Consider the following 24,269-nt stretch of genomic DNA (forward strand, 5'->3'; position numbering starts at 1 on the left):
TAGCCATTATGCAAAAAGCTCTTCTTTTATTTTTAATTCTGAAAATATCCAGGAAAAAGACAAATACTTTGGTTCATTACATTTAATGAACAGTGTCATAAGAACAGCTAAATCATTTGACCTACCCATCTAGGAGAGCAATGACGTTCTTCCTGGGCCGCCCAATATTAGGGCCATATAAGCTGGCTCTGGAATAAATCCGGATGGGTTGCAATAAGCTTTTCAGCTGGATGTAATCCTTTCCCAACTGGCTGCCATTTACTGCCCGGCCATGCATGGTCCGATAGTTATTTGGCTCTAGATTAAAAACAGACATGCAAATTAGAATTGAGAAGAGTGAGGGTCTGCCAAGTCTTTCCTATCCATAGCTCTCTACCTTTTTCTTAACAGTATAAATAAATTACCAAAAAAGGTGTGAGTTATATTAAGGACTATCCCAACAAACATGTTAACTTAGCAGTGCCATCTCTCTGTTCCATACATTTTTAAGCCAATCTGTACAAAATATCACCTAATCCACAAAGACACCATACTGATTTTCAGGAGATACTTCATAATGAATGGTGTACTAGACTAAATAATGTCTTTCAAAATTTATATCTGCCAGAACTCCAGAATGGGACTGTATCAGGTAACAGTGTCCTTGAAGATAATACCAGGTCATATTGGATTAGAGTGGACACTAAATTCATGACTATTTTTATAACAGAAGAAGGAAGTCCAGATACCAAGACAGCAGAAAAGAATGCTATGTTATGATAAATGCAAATATTACAGAGATGCTTTTATGCTGAAGATTTTAGCCTCAGAAGCTAGGAGAGAGTTATGGAAGAGATTCTCCCTCAGAGATTCTAAAGGAACTACTGCTACTGCTGTTATGATTTCAGACTTCTGGTCTCCAAGATGTATACATTTGTGTTACATGCCACCAAGTTTATAGTAATTTGTTATGTCAAGTTCTAAGAAACTAATATAAATGATAAGAAGGGAAATCTTTATAAAGTCCATAATTTTACAAAAAAAAAAACCCTCAATGCTCATTAATAACTAAGTAGCTGAACAAAATAACTTTCACCAAAATTCTCTTACTCAGTGTTGTGGCTTATGTTTACATGTGCCCCCAAAGCCTCATGCTGTCCGACATGAGGGATTTTGGAGGTAGCTGGATCTCGGGGGTGTGTGCTTGTGGGATCAAAGATGTGATGTTGTGATCAATCTGAGGTGCTATGCTAGGATTAAAGGTGTGAGTGTTAAAATATGAGACTGAAAGAAGGTTACTTGTTACTTGCTCCTTGTCACTTGCTACTTATCTGCTTTGCTACCTCTGCTCGCTTGTTCTGTGATGACCCTCTGCCAAGCCACCCTGCCTTGGAGCCAGCCAGCTATGAACTGACACCTCTACAAACCATTAGCTATAATAAACTTTTCCTCTAACTTTAGGTGTCAAGCATTTTGTTTCAGCAACCAGAAAAGTAAATAAGACATCCAGTTTCATTTCAAAAAGACCATAGGAAGTCCTAAAAACCAGCACTTCTATCCAGGTATGGTGGCTCACACCTGTAATCATAGCACTCTCAGAGACTAAGGCAAGAGGAGCTGAAGTTTGAACCCAGCCTGCATGACTTAACAACTTAGTGAGAAACTGTCTCAGAAAAGGGGGAGGGGCAGGCGTATAGTCAATGTGAAGGTCTTGATTTCAACCAATCCTTAATACCACAAACAAACAAACAGTTCCAGAAATTCTACTGCAGCAAGTGGCTAGCTAGATTTGAAACAGAGCACATGCCCTAGGAAGGCCAACATCTCAGCTTCATGCTGTAATAACGATAGGGACGAAACACAGACCAGAAGACTTACAAGAATTTAAAGGGAGATTTGGGGAATAAAGCAGCCATGGTGAGCCTTGATAATCTAAAATAAACCCCTTCAACTGAAAAGACTGTGCCCACTCAGGAAAGACTGGAAAGTGTGCTAGCTATCCACTCATTAACACATGAAGATGAAACGTAGGACTCACATATAGTATGTTAGAAGGTAAAACCTAGTCAGAACTGTAAACTGCCTAAATGTTGAATATATCCGTCCACATGTCTACAGATCTGCTAGCAACATATGGAAGCCTTACTAGTTCAAAGTAATCAAGCACAACATTTGATCAACCTTTGTTCACTATTAATTAATAGCTATCTTGACTCATAGGCCACTGCTAGGAGGCTCAAACTTAAAATTTTTTAAATAATTAAAACATTTTTAAAAATTTTAGTGATACCAGTAGCCACTTGCTCTAACAGAGACAGGCTCTACAGAATTAGCTCAGGTAAATTTCTAAACAAATAGATAAGCAATAATTTGTAATAGCTAAATCTTAGAAACAAGCTAAATGCCTATCAACCAAGGAATGGATAACAAAGATGTGGTATTTTTATACAATGACGTACTACTCGGCTATAAAGAAAGATAAACTCGAGGCTTTTATAGGTAAATGGATGCAACTAGAGACCACACTCAGAAGGGAAATAAATCAGACTCACTTGTAAACATTTTGTCTTTCTAGTGTAAGAAACTGAAAGAGTAAATGAGATACAAAGGATACACAAAAAAGGTACAGTAGATATTGTGAAAGGGAGAGAAACTGCTCAAAAGGAAAGAACATTAGAGACAATACATATTCTCTAATGTTCTCATATTCTCTAATGTTCTTTCCTTTTGAGCAGTTTCTTTCCCTTTCTTTTGTAGTATTTTTTTAAAATAAATTTAAAAAAGAGGAAAGAACAACTAGGATGGGGGAAAGAGAAAGATAGAAAGAAAATATGTATCTCTGTCTCTATCTCTATCTAATCATCTATATCTATATTTACACACAAGATAACTAAGGTAATTGTACTAATAATTTCTGTTAGCTCATTGTAAAGAACAGTTAGTGCTTATAGTGTTTGATCAATTTTCCATGCCTGTACCTGGTAATTTACTCAACTACTTTGAAGATAACAATATGCAATATAATAACCATTGTTAATTTCCTATCATCTTGTTTTTGAAATTCTGTATCATTTTTATTGGTTCTTAAATTCTCTTTAAAATAAAAAAAAAATAGCCATGGGGTAAAGAATTAAGATTACAGGATTTCTCCAGCATAGTATATAAAATATATTATTCTAACAACAAAAATACAATTATGTTATACACAAAAAAAATAAGAAAACATAACCCATATACAGGGAAGAAAAAAAAGGAAATAGAAACTATTATGAGAACTGAATGCTCCATCTGGCAGACAAACATCAAAACTATTATAAAAATGTTCAAAGAAATAAAAGTAATAAAGAATTAAGGTAAAATGTTACTGATTAATTAAATAAAAATACAAGTAAATGAACTATAAAAATACAATGGAAATTCTTAAACTAAAATGACATCATATACAGGACAACTGAGATTGGTAATTGTGTTTTTATTGAAAACTATGGAAGCCAGAAGACAATGAGATAACATATTTAAAATGCTGAAAGAAAATAAAAATGTATAAGCAAACAGAACCCTATTAACCAAGAATTCTATATGTAGTAACCTATCCTTCAAAACAGAGAGCAAAATTTACATTCCAGAGAAGAGAAATTTCATGGTAAACAAATCTGCTGTATAAGAAAGCAGAAGAGTAATACAGTGGCACTTGCCAGTAGTTCTAGCAGTGAAGGAAGCTGATGCAGGAAGATCACAAATTTGAAGCCATTCAGGGCAACTTAGTGGGCCCCTGTCTCAAAATAAAAAATAAAAAAAGCCTGGGATTGTAGCTTAGTAGTAGAGTACCCAGAAACACACACACACACACACACACACACACATACACACACACACAGAAGAAAGAAAACAGGAAGAAGGAAGGAAGGAAGGAAGGAAGGAAGGAAGGAAGGAAGGAAGAAAGAAAGAAAGAAAGAAAGAAAGAAAGAAAGAAAGAAAGAAAGAAAAAGAAAGAAAGAAAGAAAGGAAATAGTCTTTCAGGTTGACATACATTATGGCAACTCAAAACCACACAGAGATAGAAAACAAAATAGGCAATGGCATAGGCAAATGTAAAAGACAATTGAAAATATTCATTATTCTCTTCTCCTTCTGTTATTTTACATAAATGCAAATATATAACTATTGTTGTGTTTATTACATATAAAGATGTAACATTTACAATAATTATGGCACCAAGGATGGAGTAAATGGGAAAATTTTGGAGAAGTTTCTATATTAAGGTGGGATTAATTATTAAAGTAGATTATGATGAATTTAGATGTATTATATATAATAAGAAAGTACTAAAAAGTGACAAAGATAAAAATGGTAGACAACAGTAGACAATATTTCAGTATCGGAGAGACAGAGGAATAAAAAAAGACATAAATGGAAAAGAGATAGCAAGGTAACACATATAAATTCAATCATATAAACTATTATATTAAATGTAAAGTGACTATATAGTGCAATTACTAGAAATCATCAAACTGAATAAAACATATTTAAGTAAAGAAACACATTTTATATTCAAAGATACAAATAGATTAAAAGTAAAAGGCTGAAAAAAGATATACCATGCAAACAGTAACCATACAGCCGGAATAATAACACTAATACCAGACCAAAAAGACTTCTGGGCAAAAAAGTTATTCAGACATGTAGGACATTTTACAATGATAAAAGGGTATATAAACATATACTTAACTAATGCTACCACTAAAGTACATGAAGCGAATAAACCAAAATGACACTTGACAATAGTGAGGAAAGAGATAGAAAATTCAACAATAATGCACATTAATACTTCTTAATAATGGATAAAACTGGACAGATAAACAGGAAGGATATAGCAAGCTTGAGTAACACTGTCAACTAACTTGACCTCATTCATTTATAGAACACTTTACCCAACAGCAGGATATATGTACTTTTCTAGTGCACACAGAATATCCTTCAGCATAAATCATATGCTAAGCCAAAAGACTCATCAATTTTAAAGGACTAAAAGCCTACACTATATACACTCATACAACAATTCTAAATTAAGCTAGAATTCAGAATTAAACTAGCAACAACATTTCAGAAATCCACAAATACTTAGAAACTAATCTAAGGGTCAAAAAGGAAATCACAAGGAAGCCAGAAAACATTTATGATTGAGTAAAATAAAAATAAGTATGAGAGAACATATGGGATATAGTATAAGCCATAGTTCAGGGAAACTGCGTAGCTTTAGATTCCAATACTGAAGACAGATCTAAAACCAATAACTTAAGGGTCTATCTTAAGAAATGAAAAAGAAAAACTAAAGCTACTGCAAGTAGGAGTGAAATAATAAAAAACAAAGTAAAAATCAATAATATTAAAAAATAAAAAAAAAATCAGTGAAGCAGAAGTTAGTCTTTTGAAAAGATTAATATAACTGACACACTTTTAGGAAGATTATCACAAGCTCCAAAATTAGGACTGAATGGCAGAACACCATGAAGAATCTCATATTAATTCAATTGACAAGGGACTATTATAAACAACTTTATGCCAATAATTTAGACAACTTAGATAAAATGAAAAATTTTCAAGAAAGACACAAATTGTAAGAATTGACTCATTAAAGAAACAGAAAGCCTAAATAAACATGTAACAAGAAAAGAAAATCCAAACACAGATGGATTAATTGGTGAATACTATCAAATATTTAAAGATGAAAAACTAGTCTTTCACAATTTCTTTCCCAAGAAATGGAAGGAAGATATCCTTTTTTCAACTGGATGTGAGAACAGTATTTCCTAATACCAAAGCCAGATAAGGATGTCACGATTAAACTGCAGATGAATGTCCCATATGAATATAGATGCAAAAAGCTACAAAAAATATTTACAAAAATGTCCAGCAACATACAAAAACATATAAGAAGATTCTGCACAGTGATGTAGTAGGATTTATGCCAGGCAAGTAATGTTGGTTTGACATCAAGATCCAATTAATGTAAAATATCATATTAAAACAATAAAAAACCAAAACCACATTATCATCTCAATGGATGCAAAAAAATTTGACGAAAGCCAATCCCATTACTAACAAATACTCTTTAAAAACTATAGATAAAAGAGAACATCTCAGCCTAATGAGTGATAGCCTAGAAAAACCTTCCGCTAACATCATACTCAATGAAATACTGTTTGTCCTCTAAGACAGGGCATAAAGCAAGTATATTTTTGCCATGTGCAGTCAAATCTGTACTAAATATTTTAGCCATTATAGTCAGTCAAGGAAAAGAAATTAAAAGCACCCTAACTGAAAGGAAGAAATAAAATATCATTATCTTCAAGAGACATGTTCTTGTGCACAGAAAATCCAAAGGAATATGAGGGAAAATAATACATTAATAGTTACACAAGGTTGGAGGATATGAGACTAATTTATGAAATCAATAATATTTTGAAATCTTAGTAGCACACAGTCCAAAAGTGACATTAAGAAAGTAATTCCATTCACAATACTACAAACATAAGAAATACTTCACAATAAACTTAAACTAAGTGCAAAGTGTATATGCTGCAAACTATGAAACATTGCTTAGAGAAATTAAAAACTAAACAAGTGGAGAAATAATCTAGGCTCATATATAGGAAGTCTCAATATTGTTAAGACAGTAATTTTCCCAAATGGATCTACAGATTCAGTGCTAGCTCTACTAAAATTTTATTATGCTTTTCTGCAGAAATTAACAAGCTAATACATCAAAATACAAGGCCAAGGAAAGCCTAATTAATTTTGAAAATGAACAAGGTAAGTGAATTTAAACTTCCAAATTTCAACATTCACCATAAGGTATTATTAAAACAAAGGAAACAAACAAAAAATGTAGTCCTAGCAGAAGAATAGACATCTAGATCAGTGGAACAGAATTATAAATCTAAAAGTAGAACCATTTGTAGTCAATTTATTTTTCACAAAGGTGCCAAGATAACTCAACTAGGGAGAGGATAGTTTTTTAAATAAACAGCGTTGGGAGACTTGATATCCACATGCATAAAAAAAGTAAATTTAGAGCCTTACTTCATACACAAAAATTAACTCTTAATGGGTTTATACCCAAAGAGCTAAAACTATAAAAACTTTTTAAAAATATGGGGAGAAATCCTTTGTGATACTGGGTTAGGCAAAGATATGATACCAAAAGCATAATTCATAATATTATAAAATGTTGACAAATTGAATTTTATCAACATTCAAAACATTTGTACTTTGAAAGATTCTGTTAAGAAAATAAACAGATGACTTATACATGGGCAAAAACTATTTGCAAATCATATATTTTCTTTTAAAACTCTTGTATCCAAAGTATATAAAGAATTCTTACAACTCAATAATAGGTTGAATGATCCATTTAAAAGGATAAAAATGTATAAATGGTTAGTAAGCACATGAAAAGAAGCTCTGTGTTTTTAGTCACTAGGGAAGTGCAAATTAAAGCCATATTGTGACACTAATTCAAACCTATTTGAATAACTATAATGAAAAAGACAATGACAAACTTTGCCAAAGACATAGAAAATCAGAACTCACATTGGTGATGAAAATGTAAAATGGAACTTTGGAAACTTTATACAAGTACTTTGGAAAATAGTTTAGCATCTTCCTAAAAAACAAAAATAAATTTACCATAATATCTAGCAATTCTACCATTTTTGGGTATCTTCCTGAGAGAAATAAAGCTGCATATTTACATAAGACTTGTATTTGAATACTTATAGCAGTGCTATACATCATAGCCAAAAGTAGAAACATTACAAATGCTTACCCACTGGTGAATGGAAAAGTAAATTGTGGTTATATCCATACACAAGAATACCATTAGGCAATAAAAAGGAATGAATTACTTATATATTGTTATTTATAAACCTCAAAACATTATACAGTACCAAGTAAAAAAGTCATATGCAAAAGATACATATTTCATGGTTATATTTACATGAGATGTACTTAAAAGACAAATTATAAGGACAGAAAGCAAATTTGTATCTCCTGGGATGGAAATGGTAACAGTAATTGTCTGAACTGGCACAAGGGATCTTTTGAAGGTGAGGAGAATGTTCCAAAAGTGGGCTGTGATAATGATTAAGTATTTAAATTTACTAAGACTCATTGAATTGTAAAGTGCAAAGGACGGGAAAGGAGCGGGAGGTGGGGGAAGGGGAAAGTAGAGGAGGAGACAGGAGGGGAAAGAAGGAAGGGAGAGGGGAGGGAGGGGAAGGAAAGGAGTGGTAGATATGAAAATGGTCTCCGGGGCTGGGGGTTTAGCTCAGCGGCAAAAGCACCTGCCTGGCAAGCGCAAGGTCGTGAGTTTGGTTCCCGGTACCGGAGAAAAACCAAAAAAAAAAAAAAAAAAAAAAAAAAAAGAAAATGGTCTCCACATAGTACACAGGACAGCAAGCTGTCATAACTATCCTGATGTGTACTTTAATTATTGCCAGCAAAAGGAGAATCCAACTAAAATTTTAATTTGAATTACTAACAGGCAAAAATGACATTAGAGAAGACAATGATCAACTCATTTCAAGTCCTATGTAACATCTATCTCTGCTACAAAAATGTAGGCAGTTATATTTGTTATTTAGTATTTTATCTCTCTAACCTAGTGTAGCACTTTCAGCAGATATTAGGCAGTTAATAAATATTTGTTGCATGAAAGGAAACGAAGTAAAGAAAGCCAAGAAGTCTTAATATCATTAAAAAATAAAGTAGAACAAAACCCCCAAATACATAGTTATATAAGGTAGCAGAAAAAGTAACTCTTTTTCCACTAGAATTTCCAAGTTTCTGATACAGATTTACCACTTTATGCTGATTTTAGTAATCCACTTCACTTATTTTTACAGGCTTTCTCATTAATATAATATCAGATATTTTATTTTGCATTTTGAGGTCCAAATAGAAGAGTGTATACAGAGATGTTACCTAAACTAAATACCATACACATATAGGATGACAATATTGATAATAATTACACATATAAAATCCTAAAGGATTCTGTCATTAATCACTAATATGGAATATGTATTGTTATGCCCTTTAAAACAAAAAAAAAACATGCATTTTTGTTAACAGCTTTATTGAGATGTAATTTACATGGCATACAACTCAGTAATTTTGTGTATAATCCAATGGCTTTTACTGTATTTACAATTATTTAATCATCACCACCACAAAGGTTAGAACATTTTAAACATTCCAGAAAGAAACTCTAAGCTGACTAGCACTTACTCATCATCCAACCCCTAGCCTTAGGCACCCACTTATCTACTATCTTCATAAATCAACAGATTTGTTTATTCTAGATATTTCACTTAAAAGGAATTATACAGTGCGTGGTCTCATGTGACTGTCTTATTAAGTGTAATCTTTTCAATGTTTATCCATGTTGTAGAATGTATGTGTACATACGTCATTACATTTTATGGCCAAATAATATTCTATTATATAAAATGCTATATTTTACTTGCATTTATCAACTGATGGAAATTGTGGCCTTTTCTACTTTTCAAATGCTGTTTTAAATACTCATGTAGAGGTTTTTGTTTTTGGTGGACATACATGTTTTCATTTGCTTGGATACACAAAATACTGAGGAGTGAAATTGCCGAGTTACATGGTAGTACTATGTTTACATTTTTGAAAGAATTGCCACATTGTTTTCCAAAGTGACTACCATTTTCAGTTTCCACTACCAGTGTGTAAGAGTTCCAGTTTCTCCACGTCCTTACTGATGCTTATTATTTTCCTTATTTTTTAAATTTGGCCATCCCCATAAGTACAAAGTACTACCTAAGTGTGGTTTTTATTTGTTCTTTTATGGTAGCTAACAAGGTGATGATCTTTTCATGTGTTTATTAGCCATTCATAAATCTTCTTTGGAGATGTTTATTTAGATCCTTTGTTCAAAAATATACTTCTAACTATTCCTTGAGTTGTTCTTACAATGAAGTAAGGCCGACACAGCAAATAAATCCATATTTCCAAGAAATTTGTCTTCACTGTGGCACACAGTCTGATTTCTTTAGTTAATAGGATTTATTTTTTAGAGTAATTTTAAATTTATAGAAAATTGAAGAGATAGTACAGAGAGTGGGCATATATGTTGCACTTCCTCTAATTTCCACTATCATTAACATCTTGGCTTGGCATGATATATTTAGTGATACACTGATACTGGTATAATATTATGGAACTAAGTCATAGTTTACATTAGGGTTTCTTCTTCATATTATATAGTAATATGGGTTTTGAAAGGTGCATAGTATTATGCATACAGCATCACAGTATCACACAGAATAAGTTTAACACCCTAAACCCCCCTGTGTTCCACATATTCATTCCTCTTTCATCCTTTTTCTATACCCCCACCTCAAACTCCTGGAACAGCTGATCAGTTTATTCTCTATATGTGGCTCTGCCTTTTCTAGAATGCTATGTGGTCATAACTAGCTACGTCTTTTAGATGAGATACAGTCTAGCCTCACTTCCTATAAACTGTCAGTATGAATGTATGTTCAATAATCTAACTGAAAAAATAATGAACAAATCAAACTTTTGTCCCTGAATAGAGAAGTCACGTGTATGTTACTGAGGTCACTGCTGTATCAACAGATTATCTTCCCTTTACCATGTTACTGAAGTGTTTAAAAATATTTAAGAAAATAAAGAGTACTATTGAATCATGTCACTTAGACATGCTCCATTTCACAGTATCCTGTTCTTGACAAACAGGTGGGTGTTTAAGCAATAGGTAGAAGGTGATGATAATTGCTTATTATGTTCCTTAAAGTGTCTATTGCACTGTAACAGTGGTTTGTATCAGTAGAATAACAAAAACCTTTGTCATGCATTTATTTGTCCAGTCTCCACAAACACAACAGTTTTTCCCAGTGCTTTGCTGAATTACCTTTGACACTAACCAGAATTTAAGTAAGATAATCTGGCTTTCCTAGAGTAAAGACCTCAAATAAGAACTGATGTAATTCAAATATCACTAAATCCCCTTAATAGACAGAGGGTAATTAATTTAAGTGCTTCCAAAGGTAAGCCATGAATTTATCAACAATTCTGTGCATTAATTTATATTTTCAGCCTCTACTATTTGTTAGTTTAATAACTTCTCTATTTTTACTCCTTTCAATTTATAAAGGCTCTCTTCAGTTCTAGCATACAAGTGTATAATAGCTCAATAGTTTTAAATTTACTCTGCCTTTTTCTTTAGGAAATAAACTCCTGTCCTATATATTCACTTTGTCACAGAATGCTCTAGTCTGTCATGTAGCAGTGGGCAGAGAAGAATATATTCCAATTCTCACACTTAGCACATTATTTTTTAAAAATGTTTCTCAATCCATATATGTATATTAAAAACAAGAATGATTAACTATCCTAAAATTATGTATGTAGATAGAAGTATGTGGTTAAAGAATTGATAAGAGGGTTGTGATGGATTAATAGTTAATTTGTAACACCCAGCTGAACTGAATCAGTATTGTTCTGGGTGTAGAAGGTCTACCTGAGGATTGTTGCCAACAGCATAAAAGGAAAACTGGAGGGGAAGATGTTAGGCTGTTGATTCTCCTGGAGAAGCTTATCAGGTTTCCCTGATATGAACTCAGCTGTTCTCATCATCAGAGGAGCTCAGGTCCTTGCTGTCACTGACGATGGTTATGGTTCTCTTCAGGGGAGCACTTGTCCTAACCTTGAGCATCTCTTCCTGGCTCAAGTGCAAATCCCTCAGTGTATTGGTACAGATTCTTTATCCCGCTGGAGCATATTTTGTAGCTTCCATCACTGACCTTTGGACCTTCCCCATGCAGATCCTTGATACAGACTTGCATGAGACATTGTCATGGGCCCTAGGCCCCTAACTGGACTTGTGGATGATATTGCCATGGGCTCTAGGTCTTCAGCTGGACTCCCATAGGACTTGCTACGGGATCCAGGCCCTCAACTGGATTTTTTGGCCTCTAGTGTTGGAAAAGATCTCTTGCACTTTCTGCATTTGACTTTTTGGGTAAATATTATAGTATAATTCTATAAATTATGTGTTTTCTATTTTCTATTCTCATGCAAACCCTGACTACAACAAGAGTGGAGAAGAACAGAAGCAGACAGGAGAGAGAAAGGATGAAAAGTAAGGTGATAAAAAGCCTATGTTTTCATTCTCTCCTCTTTGCTTTCTTCATCTCCTTTTCCTACCAAAACTCTGTCCTCTGAAAATACAGTCCGCTAAAGCTACAGTCTAAGCTGTAACCTAGCCTCATGTTGAAGACTTGGTTCAACCTTGTGTTTGGCCTTCACAATGTTATAATTATTGTAAATACACAAAATACACAGTCAAAATGTGTAAATCTATACATTTGCATACAAATACATAAATATGCAATTATCCATACAGACCTACACTAGAAGCTTAACAAAATTTAACTGAGTGGAGTTGAGTTGCTAGAATAATCAGCATCAACACCTATAAAAGGCTAAGCTTTCTAAGATTAGAAAATTGATTTTATCAAATCACTCAAAATACAGACTCCAGGGAACCGAGTCATGTAACTAAAATCAAAGAATAATTTGTGAGTGGATATATGTCAAGTGTAGGTATGGATTTATGCCACTGATTCAATAATTAATCACAGTTGCTTTTACTTACTAATAGAAATGAGCAGATCTATTTGGAAAGTACAATTATAATTGTTTAGCGTAGTAGTAATTAAATTAGATATATTAAATTATCTTAAGGTAATTTTTATTCAATACAGCCTTCAAAAGAGAAAACATCGTTTCCCTGCAGCAGAGCTGTACTAAAAATCTTATATATTCCCACAGTTTTGGCTTTGCTTCAAAATTCTCTTGGTTTTTCTGCATATTAAGTTCACCAAAAGTTAATAGAAATACAAAAAAATTAACAATTCTTCATCTATACTCAGTTACATAATTAACAACTTATGAAAATTTAAAGAAATTGTTTATATCTACAGAATGGAATTGTAAAAAATATTGTATGGAGAAAGTTCTTCTGTCATAGATTTTAACATCCTAAAACATGTTCTTACTCTTTATCTGTGATATTGACCACCTTGCTTTGGTGCTCTGTAGCCTACAATATTCACATATTTAAAAGGAGAAAGAAAAAAAATAAGGTTAGGAACCAGACATTTGGCAAGTTTAGAAGAAACAATCAAAGAAATGTCTACTTTGGCTTTTCCAATACTAGCTTTGCTCTAGAGATAAAATGTTTATTAGCAGGGTATGGGTATATGGAGCAATGAGTGTTGAGGACTGACCAGTTTATTTTCTCTCCCTGAATTGTGATATGATTAAATTATTACTTCTTTTCCAAAAAAAACATTACAAAGAAAAAGTTAGAAATAAGAGCCTTACAGATGTGAATGATGGCAGAATAGTGAACAATAAAGAAACAGCCTCTCTGATATTTGAAATTTAGATATTGGAATATAACAATGAAAGGAAGAGGGAAGTAGGTCCTTGGGATCCAGTAAGGATCTGAAGTGATAATTAGAGCCCACAAAGAAAATGAAAAGGAGGATAACAAAATAGAAGAGGGAGAAAGCAAGCAATGATTTCTTCTTGGGCCTTGCCTTGTAGCATGGGACAGGTGGCTTGAACCTGCAGATGCATGGTGACTACCCATGACCCCAAAGGCCTCCATGGAGAAACACACCAGTGGAACAGAGCAGTGGATATTGTGGAATGTGGTAGCTGGTGAGTTATTCAGGTTCAGATCTCCCCCAAGAAAGAGGGTGATTGGCTGGTAGCCATTTTGGAGAGGGCCCAACAGAAGTCAGCACTCAGGGCAGCTGCAGGTTGGATCCATCTAGCAGCTCCAAGTGTCAGTGTGAGGCATGACCAAGTTCAAGTGGGTAGTAGGTCAGGGAGCGGAGTTCAAATCAGCAGAAAGCTGAGTAGAAGCCCAAGCCATCAGGAAACACTCAAAATGTTGCAGGATAAAAAACTTGGGTTCCAGCCACACAGTCAGAAATCAGGAGTAGCATGCACTTCAGTGTAACTAAAGTCTCAGGTTTGCTGGAGATATCCACCAACACCATAATTCTACTGCAGAGTCCAGGTTTGGACTCTGTCTGCCACCTTCATCACCACTGACAGCAGACATGCCCCAACATGAACATTTTTCCCCTTATTTTTTTCTTTTCTTTGTGTTTTAATTTTTTCCTGTTTTTCTCTATTTCTTGATTGTTCTTATTATATGAGTAAGAACATAGTTTCTAGTTTTTGTTGTTATTTTGTTACATTATTGTTTCTGTTTCTTCTTTCTATCCCTCCTATCTCCACCAGTTCCCAAAGTTTGTATAATCTACCTTTGTGTTCCAGTATTGCTTCTAATCCCTTTCACTTCAACACCTCTGTTTCCACCCAAACACTATTTAAATTTTTCCTGATGGTAAAATCACCACATTGAGGGGATATTTACACAACTTTCTGGGTTATTTGAGATTTGGTTATATAATTATAAATCTTGTTAATATAGTTGTAGGTGGCAAATTAATAGCTACAACAGTTTGACATTTTCCAGGGTATGCTTGATGCTACTGATGTCATTGATTGTACTACTTTATCTAAAGTGATGTAACTGCTCTAATCAGTTCTTCTTTGTAAGACATGAGTGAGATTGCCTCGGTTCACAAAACAATACCATAGGCCAGGGCCAAAGAACCAGGGGCTAGGTAAAATAGGCAGCAATGTCTCCTCCCCAATAAACTTAAGAGGGAGGATCTTGCAACAGACTCAGAACTCAAAACCCAGCTACACCTAGAAGATATTTCTTTGAAAAGTAGTCATTTCCTCAAGGTTATCAATACTAGCAATAAAGATATGTACTATAAACAATTTATAAGCATCAGTGCAGAAATTAAAGTAAAAGATGGAAAATGAGAAGACATGGAAACAAGATACAATCACAGATGTCCAACTCTTCAAAGGTAAACCCAGGGGGAAAGGAGGTGGAACAGTTTAAAAGCCACTCACTTGGACTCTCTGAAATGTAACAGCAGAAGTAACAAAGCAAATGAATGAGGCTCTAGAAAAAAATCAAATCAGAAATAATTTCTCAGATAACTTCAGATGTGTTGACCTTAATGAAAGTCATGATTAGTGAATCTAGAAAAGCTACAGATAAAAAAAATAGAGGAGCTTAGGGAAATGATGGAAATGATGAACACCCAAAGTAGAAAAGAAATGGAATTTATGGACCAGACTCAATCAGATATCCAGGAGATTAAAACTTTATTGAAAGTATAGGCAACAGAATGAATAAATGTGAAGACATAATATCATATCTAGAAGACAGAATTTTGGTTAGTGATCATGAAAAGAGAGATTTTTTTAAGAATAGCAAGGCGCCATGAAAAATCAATCCAACTAGATGATACAAAGAAAGATAAGTGATCAGAGTCAGTGAACACCAGGAGATAACACAAAGACATTTTTAAAAAAATGTTAATTTCCAATCATCTTGCTTGGAAATTATGGGTTTTTTTTTTTGTTTTTTCTCTCTTAAAAAAAAAACCCTGTCCACAGAAGTAATGGCAGAAAACTTCTCAAGTATGGAAAAAGAATTTGACAAACAAATGATTAGGTCTATAAAACTCTAATTAGCCATGACAAAAAAATTGACTTCAAGGCATATAATAGTAAGGATTGCAGAAATTCAACACAAGAGCAGAATATTAAAAGCTGATAGAGGAAAGAAACAAGTTATTTACAAAAGAAAGTTCATCAGAATTACAGCAGTCTTCTCAAACAAACTCTTAAGTCAAAGAGAGATTGGAGTGAAATATTGCAAGCCCTCAAAGATAACAACTTCCAGTCCAGATTGATGTACTTTGCAAAACTATCCTTTAAAATTGATGGAAAAATAAGATACTTCCATAATGAAGAAACACCTGAAGAAATTCATCACCACCAAACCAGCAAAAAATGTCCTGAAGGGCATGCTAGAAAGAGATAATGAAGACTACAACTCCATGAACCCCAACAGAATGATTCCACCAGGAAAGGGAAATAATTAAACAGAGGGGAAAGAAAGAGAAGTAACAGGAAAACAGCACAACAAGGATAACTCCATATACATCAGTTATAACCACCATCATTAATGATCTCAATACACAAATTAAAAAGAAACAGACTGATGGAATGGACTAAGAAACAAGATCCAACAATATTCTGCATATAAGAAACACATTTAAGGGGCTGGAGATATAGCTTAGTGGCATAAGCTCCTGTCTGGCAAACACAAGGTCATGAGTTTGATCCCCAGTACACACACACACACACCCACAAACACACACAATCAAAAAACACATTTAACTGTAAAAGAAACTTACAGACTAAATCTCAAAGGATGGAAAACAATACTCCAAGTAACAGGAACCCAGAAAAAAGCAGGTGTAGCTATTCTATTTGTAGACAAAGTGGATTTCAAGCCAAGACTCATTAATAGAGATATCTTGGTTGCTTTTCTCTCATTGCTGAGACAAAACACCCAATGCCCAAAATTAAGGAAGGAAAGATTAGTTTAGCTCACAGTGTGTGGAGGTTTCAGTGCATAATCAGCTAGCTCCAAGACAGGCTGACATGGCAGAAGGGTGACAGTTCATGGCAGTGGAAGACAGCAGAAGCCACAAGAGCAAAAAGGGGAGGAGTGGAGAGATAGAAGACTCTTTCTGTCCCTTACATTGTATGTTGGCTACCTGCCCCAGGGCAGAAATATAGCATCTCATACCTATAATTCCACCATTGGACCATAAATCAATCATAAACTCTAGAAGTCTGCTCCCATGGCTACATGAGGCTTTGGGGAGACTTAGCCATACCAAGAGAAAAGAAGATCACTATATCCTCGTTAAAGGAACAATCCCAGGGGAAGAGTTCACAGTCACAAATATATACATGCACCAAATACGTGAGCACCAACTATAGAAAACAAATATTAACAGACATAAAAAATCAAATAAGCACAAATACAATTATAAAGAGAGATCTCAATAGTCCACTGTCATAAATAGACAGATCAATTAGATAAAGAAACAAAGAAGTATCAGAACTAAACCAGAGTTTTATACAAATGGACTTAGTAGATATCTACAGAGGGTCCCATGCCACATTAGAATATATGTTCTTCTTAGGTGCACATGGGATGTTCTCCAAAGTAGAGCACATACTAGCTCATACAACATGCTTAAGTAAATGCAAAGGAATTAAAATTATCCCATGCATATTATCAGACCACAGTGAATAAAATTGGCAATCAATAGTAAAAGAAACTCACAAACACATGTAAATTAAATAACACCCTCCTAAACAAACAATATGTTTCAGAGGAAATTAAAGAAAAAAATCAGACAATTCCGCAAGTAAATGGTAATGCCCATACATTATCTTAGGGGATGCAATGAAAGCAGTCCTACAAGGGAAATTTATAGCAGTAAGTTTCTACATCAGAAAAACAGAATGAGCTCAAATAACTTAATGCTGAACTTAAAGCTTCTAGAAAAAGAAGGGCAAATCAAGCCCGAAGATTATACAGGGCAAAAAATTATAAAGATCAGAGCAGAAATTAATGTCTAAATTAATGTCTAATTGAGACTAAAAAAAAAAATGCAAAGAATCAATGAATTGAAGAGTTAGCTCTTTGAAAGATTAAATAAAATTGAGAAACCATTCAACAACCTTATCAAATAAAGACTGAAATGTGTGCAATTAGGAATGAAAATGGTGAAATCAAATATATCCTGCAGACATACTTGCAAATTAATCTAACCAAGGAAGTGGAAGACCTGTAGTGAATATTATCTCACTCTGAAAAAAAGAAATTGATGTCGATATTAGAAATAGAAAAATATATTCTGCTCCAGGATTGGCAAAACCAATACAATAAAAATGCCTAGATTTAATGGAATCCCAATGGTATATCTTACAGATCTAGAGAAAACAATCCTAAAATTCACATGGCACCAAGGGAGACCCAGAATAGCAAAAGCAATCCTCGGTAACAAAAAGCAAAGCAGGTGTCATCACAATGCCAGACCTAAAGTTATACTACAAAGCTATGGTGATTAAATTCTGGCACAAAACAGACATGGGTATCAATGGTACAAAATATAAGAAGCAGAAACAACTCAGGCAATAAAGTTATTTCATCTTTAACAAAGGGGCCAAAAACTTATACAGGAGGAAATATAGCATCTGAAATAGTGGTGCTCAGAGAATTAGATAACTACATGCTGAAGACTGAGTTTAGACTCATATAGTTCACTATGTACTGAACTAAAATATCTAAATTTTAAAATAGAAACACTTAATCTCCTGGAAGATAATAGGTACAGATCTAGAAGACAAAGGCATAGGCAAGGACTTTTTGAGAAATTAAGGAAACAATGCCTTTCATAATGGCATCCAAGAAATGAAATACTGAGGAATCAATCTAACAAAAGAATTAAAAGACCTTCACATTAAAACTACAATAATCTGAAAAAGAAGATTGCAGAGGATATCAGAAAATGGAAAGATATTCCTTGTTCTTGGGTAGGAAGAAGCAAGATAATGAAAATGGCCATCCTTCCAAAACGTTTTGGGTGAAACCCCCGTGGTACAAAAACAATACCAAGAATCAACAAATGGGATAACTTCAAATTAAAAAGCTTCTGAACAGCAAAAGAAATACCTAACAGAGTGGAGAGATAACCTACACAATGGAAAAAAATTGCTAGCTATTCCTCAAATAGAGGAATAATATCTAGAATATCTATAAAGAACTCAAAAAGGGTAAACTCCCCTAATAAAAGATCCATTAAAAAATGGGAAACCAAAATGAATAGACACTTCACAGAAGTAATACATATGGCCAAAAACAACAACAAAAAAAGAAAAAAAAACCATAAAAAAAGTTCAACATCACTGGCTATTAAAGAAATGTCAATTAAAAGTACTTTGAGATACCATCTTACCACAGAAAGAATGGTTTTTACCAAAAACTCTAATAACAACAAATGCTGTGAGGATGGGGAGAAAAAGGAACTATACTGCACACTGTTGGTAAGAATGTAAACTAGCTGAACCACTATGGAAATCAGCATGAAGATACCTCAAAAACTAAAAATAGAAATTCCATTTGGCCCAGCTATTCACCTTCTAGACATTTTCCCCAAAGGGTTAAAAGCATCATAATACAGAGAAATGTGTATATTCATGTATATAACAGCACAATTTATAATAGCTAGATTTTCTTTTGGTACTGGGAATCGAACTCAGGACCTTGAGTTTGTAAGGCAGGTGCTGTGTCACTGAGCTATATCTCCAGACTCAATAACTAGATTTTGAAAACAGCATATATGTCTATCAATAAATGAATGGATAAGGAAACTTTGTACTTATGCACAATGATGGAGTACTATTGCACCTAAAAGAAAGATAAACTTGAGGCATTCATATGTAAATGGATGCAACATGAGAACATAATGTTAAGTGAAATAAGTCAGACACATAAGCCTAACTGTTTCATAGTTTCTCATATATATATATGAGAAACCATATATATATATATATATATATATATATATATAGAGAGAGAGAGAGAGAGAGAGAGAGAGAGAAAGAGAGAGAGAGTGTAAAATAAGAGATAGACAAATAGGAAATAGGGGGAGAAGTTCAAATGTGTCTTCAAATTGCATATTTCATTACGTCAAAATGTTATAAGATATATGCTAACTTATTTAACTTATACTATTGGTTTCTCTACTTCATTGAAAAGAAAGTTTTATGCTATTATATGTTTTTTTCTATAAGACAGAATCTTTGTTTCTAAGTAACTACTTTGAAGATAATGATTTTTGTTTATCTCATTATTTTGGTATAAAATTTGGTTTTATTTTTCAAAATAGAAAAGAAATGTTCACACCAGGAAAAGACAAAAAGTAAATTAATGGTTGTGTACAATTAAGAGTATGAAAGGACTGAATACTAATGGACATGAAGATTTATTTGGGAGATGTTAATATGTGCTGAAATTTATTGAGGAAGGTTACATAACTCCATGAATATACTAAAACCTATGGAATTTTATACTTTAAAAAATGAAATATAAAAAAAATATAAAATGAAATATAAAAAAATATAAAATGAAATATAAAAAAATTCCTTCATTCAAATAAGAAAGAAAAGAAGTGTAAGAGGGAGGAAAATGAAAGTTACTTTCCAATTAATGGCTACTGATAAGAAAACAGGACAATTATTCTTATAAGACCATCCTATTTTGCCGTATTATTATGAAAACTTTAAATTTCAGAATGCAGTAAATACGTGTGAATAAAATTGTGTGTGTATATGTGCACACAGCTATAATGCTCCAAACAAATTGGGCTAGCTACAGACTTATAAGGCCATGGATAAAAATGTTGAAATCAATTTCTAATAATAATTTTAAGAAAAGACAATGTTTATTAAATTCAATTGTTGTGCTCTAAGATGTACCAAAAAGTAAATCAAAATGTAGAGAATCAGAAAATTTTCAGATTTATACTTCCTTAATTTTGACTATGCCCAACATTACAGAATCATGGAATCTACAGAATAGCATATGTATCATACATAAATACACATCATTGAGAAAATGCCATCATTCAGGAAGTATTTATCCAAACTGCTATGGACTACTGTTCTATGGAAATAATAATAGATGTTACTTTCAGGCACACACACACACACGCACATGCACATGCATATTCACACACACACAGTTCAATGACTGAACAGAAGAAATGACTACATGATTTTCAGGATTTCGTGCAGGATGAAAGTATCAATCCTTTATTTAAATATTTACTAAGAATTTCAAGATGACAACAGTGGAGCAGTAAACCAAACATGGGTCTTTTATAAGCATGGGGCCTATGTGACAATGCATTGTACACCCCTGAAACAAGCCCTGGTGAAATGGCTTAAGAAATGGTAGATTGAAAATGTTGAACAGATATCTTTGCAGTAAAATTTCTCAGAATTATTTTTTTTTAATAAACAACTGTGTATTTTGAACCTTTATAAGGTTCATATACCATATAGCATCCCTGCAAAATATTTGATGAGAGCTTTTTCAAATTATTATTTTAGAAATCATCTGGCAGGACCAGTGTTCCATAGAAAACACATTATACAATGAAGCTCAGGCTACACAGAGAGGTTGTGTCTGGTTTAACATCAATTTGCTAGTAATAAGTCACTATACTTTCTCCATTTTGTAACATTTTCCCTATATTTGGAAGGCAGTATCTACACATAATTACTGATGCAAATAATGTTGTTTCACTAAGCCTACTGGAGTTCACTATATAGTCTCATCATGTGGAGAGTCAACTCAGTGGCCAAACATCCCAAATGTGTTCTGGGCCAATGTACTAGAGATGACCTGACAGACTATATACCAAGCCATTTTATTCCCCCACTCCTTTGTCTTGTTAATTTATAGGAAATAAGTTTTTACTTACCATTACCAAGTTCCCAAGAAATGTTGTACTTTTTGCTGGCACTGTACTTCAACAGACTCAGAGCACTAGAACTGTTCCAGGAGTTATTGGGATTACGACGCAGTGCATTTAGAGCAAATATCAGGTGAAGTCCAGAGCAATCAGCAAAGTTATAAAGTTTATCTAGAGACCTGGCTGGGAAGAAGCAGAGAAAGGCTTGTAACCTTTAAACCAACATTACAGCAAAGAGAAAGTATTATCTACAATAAAAAAATCTTCCTGTGAACTTCCTGCTAAAAAGGAATGACACAGACTTTAACGAGGGATTATCTTTTTGTCTGAGATCATTTCTAGGTGATTGTAGAAAGCAGCACATAAGGGGTTGGAGGTCGAGCTCATTGATTTTTTTTTTTTTCTAGCAGGCAAAACGCACTGTGTTTGATCCCTAACACAAGGTTTAAAAAACGACTGTATGCAGAATTCCAGACAAATGTTGCAAATGGGCAACAATATCACATCTACAATGCAATTTATTCATTAACAAAAATTAACTGCTGATGTTTAATATGAGCAGACTCCACAGAGTAGTTGGATTTCTAACTTTTCTGTAAAAACAAGAAGATGAGGCTGCTGGGTCTATATTTTTTGCATGACATGACAGAAATAGTGTAGGATACACAGCCAAGAAAGGTGACTGACAAGTGAGTCTTAGAAAATTAATTCAGCCTACCAGGACTGTTAAGTCCACAATTCTAATATTTCTGAGAGTGGAAATACTACAACCATCACTAAAAATTTGCTCCTTGCGGGGTTGATCTAAGACATCATTAACTCTAAAATCATGTTTCTCATACCCATCTATTTTTTCACTTTTGTTGTCACCATTGTTGTCTGGAACTCATTTCCATAAATTATTACAATGTCTGTGCTTGCCTGTCTACTTCTAAATTCTTCCAGTCCTTCAATCTATTTTCTCTTAATCAGTCTCATCAGCTACATTCCTTATTCAAAATCTTAAGGGATTTTCAAGACCATTTCCTTCCTTAGTTTAAGGCCACTACAGTTCACCCATATCCCCCTCTCCCAACTTTAGGCCTCTTTCTTTCAGCGTGCTTTGCTTATGTCAGTCAGTTCTATTGACCATAGAACTTTCCATCCCATTGAACTTTGCTGTAATTTGTTTCATTTGGCTTACACATAGTCCTCTTTTAAACATGTCCACATTTCATTTGTCCTTTTAGGCAGTGTTTCCTAACTATGTAGGCAGTGTATCCTTATGGATAATGTACTTTATAGATAACATGCTGAAGTGATATATAGTTGTAAGTTGTAAAAGTTGTAATTATTGATATAATTATGTACATAGGGTCACATTATCCTACTATTCATTATCCAAGTCCCTAAAGCAGACTTTCTCCAATCAGGTTCTATGAAACACTAGAGTTCCAAAAGTGGTCACTTGAATTTTGCAAAAGATGATACAGTGCGACCAAAGGTGCCCCATGAGCAATTTTGTTATAGACCTTTAACCCTTTAAAGTAGAATTATAATAATTAAATTGGAGTTATTATCAGTTTTTGAAGTGAGGTACAGCAAGGCTAGCATTTTCACCTTCTAACACATGTGCAAAATAATCTATTAAGAAGAAACAAGAACAAGAAAAATTATCTCATTTCAATTGAAAATAAAATCCATATGACTATCTCATATCTACCCAGAATTATGTTACTAGGCAAAAAGAGAGTACAGGCTTTATATTAAAGAGATAAACATTTAATTTCAGTTCCAAATAACAAAATTAAAATTCATTTATAGGCATATTAAAGAGATCATAAAATGAACACATGAATATAATAGTGATTATATATATGCCACTCCATAAGAAAGTGATATTTTAAAAAGTCTCTTGTAAATTGTACCTTAGGCTATAATTTCATTAATATTACTTTTTCTTATAGTTTTAGTTAATTTCCATTCAACAGCATTAATACATTTTAATATACAAAACATTAACCAAAGTAAATACATAACCTTTATTTAAATTAAACATAAAAATCCACCTTTAGAAAAAATTATATCTGATTTTGACTGAAACCACTTAGTTGACAAAAGCTCATTATATTTGCTTTATAATCTTTTCAAATTCATGACCACTGACAAAATAGTGTTAATTTTAAGAAAGAAAATTAAGTGCTTTTATTTTCTTTGCAGGGATGGTTGTCCAAAAAGTTGTTTTCAGTTTTAAATAGAAGTGAGATAGGATATTAGGGTGTGGCAAAGTAGAGTGGGGAAGTACTTATGATCTGTTAATTACAAGATCCCAGAACACATGCACAGAACAGTTCCCAAATCTCTGCACATGGTCTTCTTCCAAGAATTTGAACACCCATGTTTATAGCAGTACAATTTGTCATAGCTAAATCTTGGAAACAACCCAAATGCCCATCAGTGAAGGAATGGATACAAAGATATGGTATTTTTATACAATACAGTATTACTCAGCTATAAAAAAGATCAACTTGAGGCTTTTTTAGTAGATGGATGCAACTAGAGACCATGTTCATAGGTGAAGTAAATCACACACGCCTGTGTAAACATCATGTTGTCTCCCTAGTGTAAGAGCCTGGAAGAGTAAATGAAACCCAAAATGTACAATAGATATTGTGAAAGGGAAAGAAATTGTTCAAAGGGAAGGAACTACTGGGATGAGGGAAAGGAGAAAAGAAAGAA

The 24,269-nt window shown here is 33.5% G+C and overlaps 1 protein-coding gene across 1 annotated transcript in view; it reads right to left on the reverse strand.

Moving 5' to 3' along the window:
* The window catches only part of Hpse2 (heparanase 2 (inactive)), a 763,300-nt gene that overhangs the window by 273,410 nt on the left and 465,621 nt on the right, over positions 1-24,269 (reverse strand). The window contains exons 4-5 of the mRNA XM_005407665.2: positions 21,561-21,734; positions 126-297 (exon numbers count right to left, since the gene is read on the reverse strand). Of these exons, the coding sequence (XP_005407722.1) occupies positions 126-297; positions 21,561-21,734 (346 nt within the window). The remainder of the gene's footprint in view (positions 1-125; positions 298-21,560; positions 21,735-24,269) is intronic.

This window comes from Chinchilla lanigera, unplaced genomic scaffold (genome assembly GCF_000276665.1).
Source record: "Chinchilla lanigera isolate Chin_1 unplaced genomic scaffold, ChiLan1.0 scaffold00106, whole genome shotgun sequence".
Taxonomy (NCBI): domain Eukaryota; kingdom Metazoa; phylum Chordata; class Mammalia; order Rodentia; family Chinchillidae; genus Chinchilla; species Chinchilla lanigera.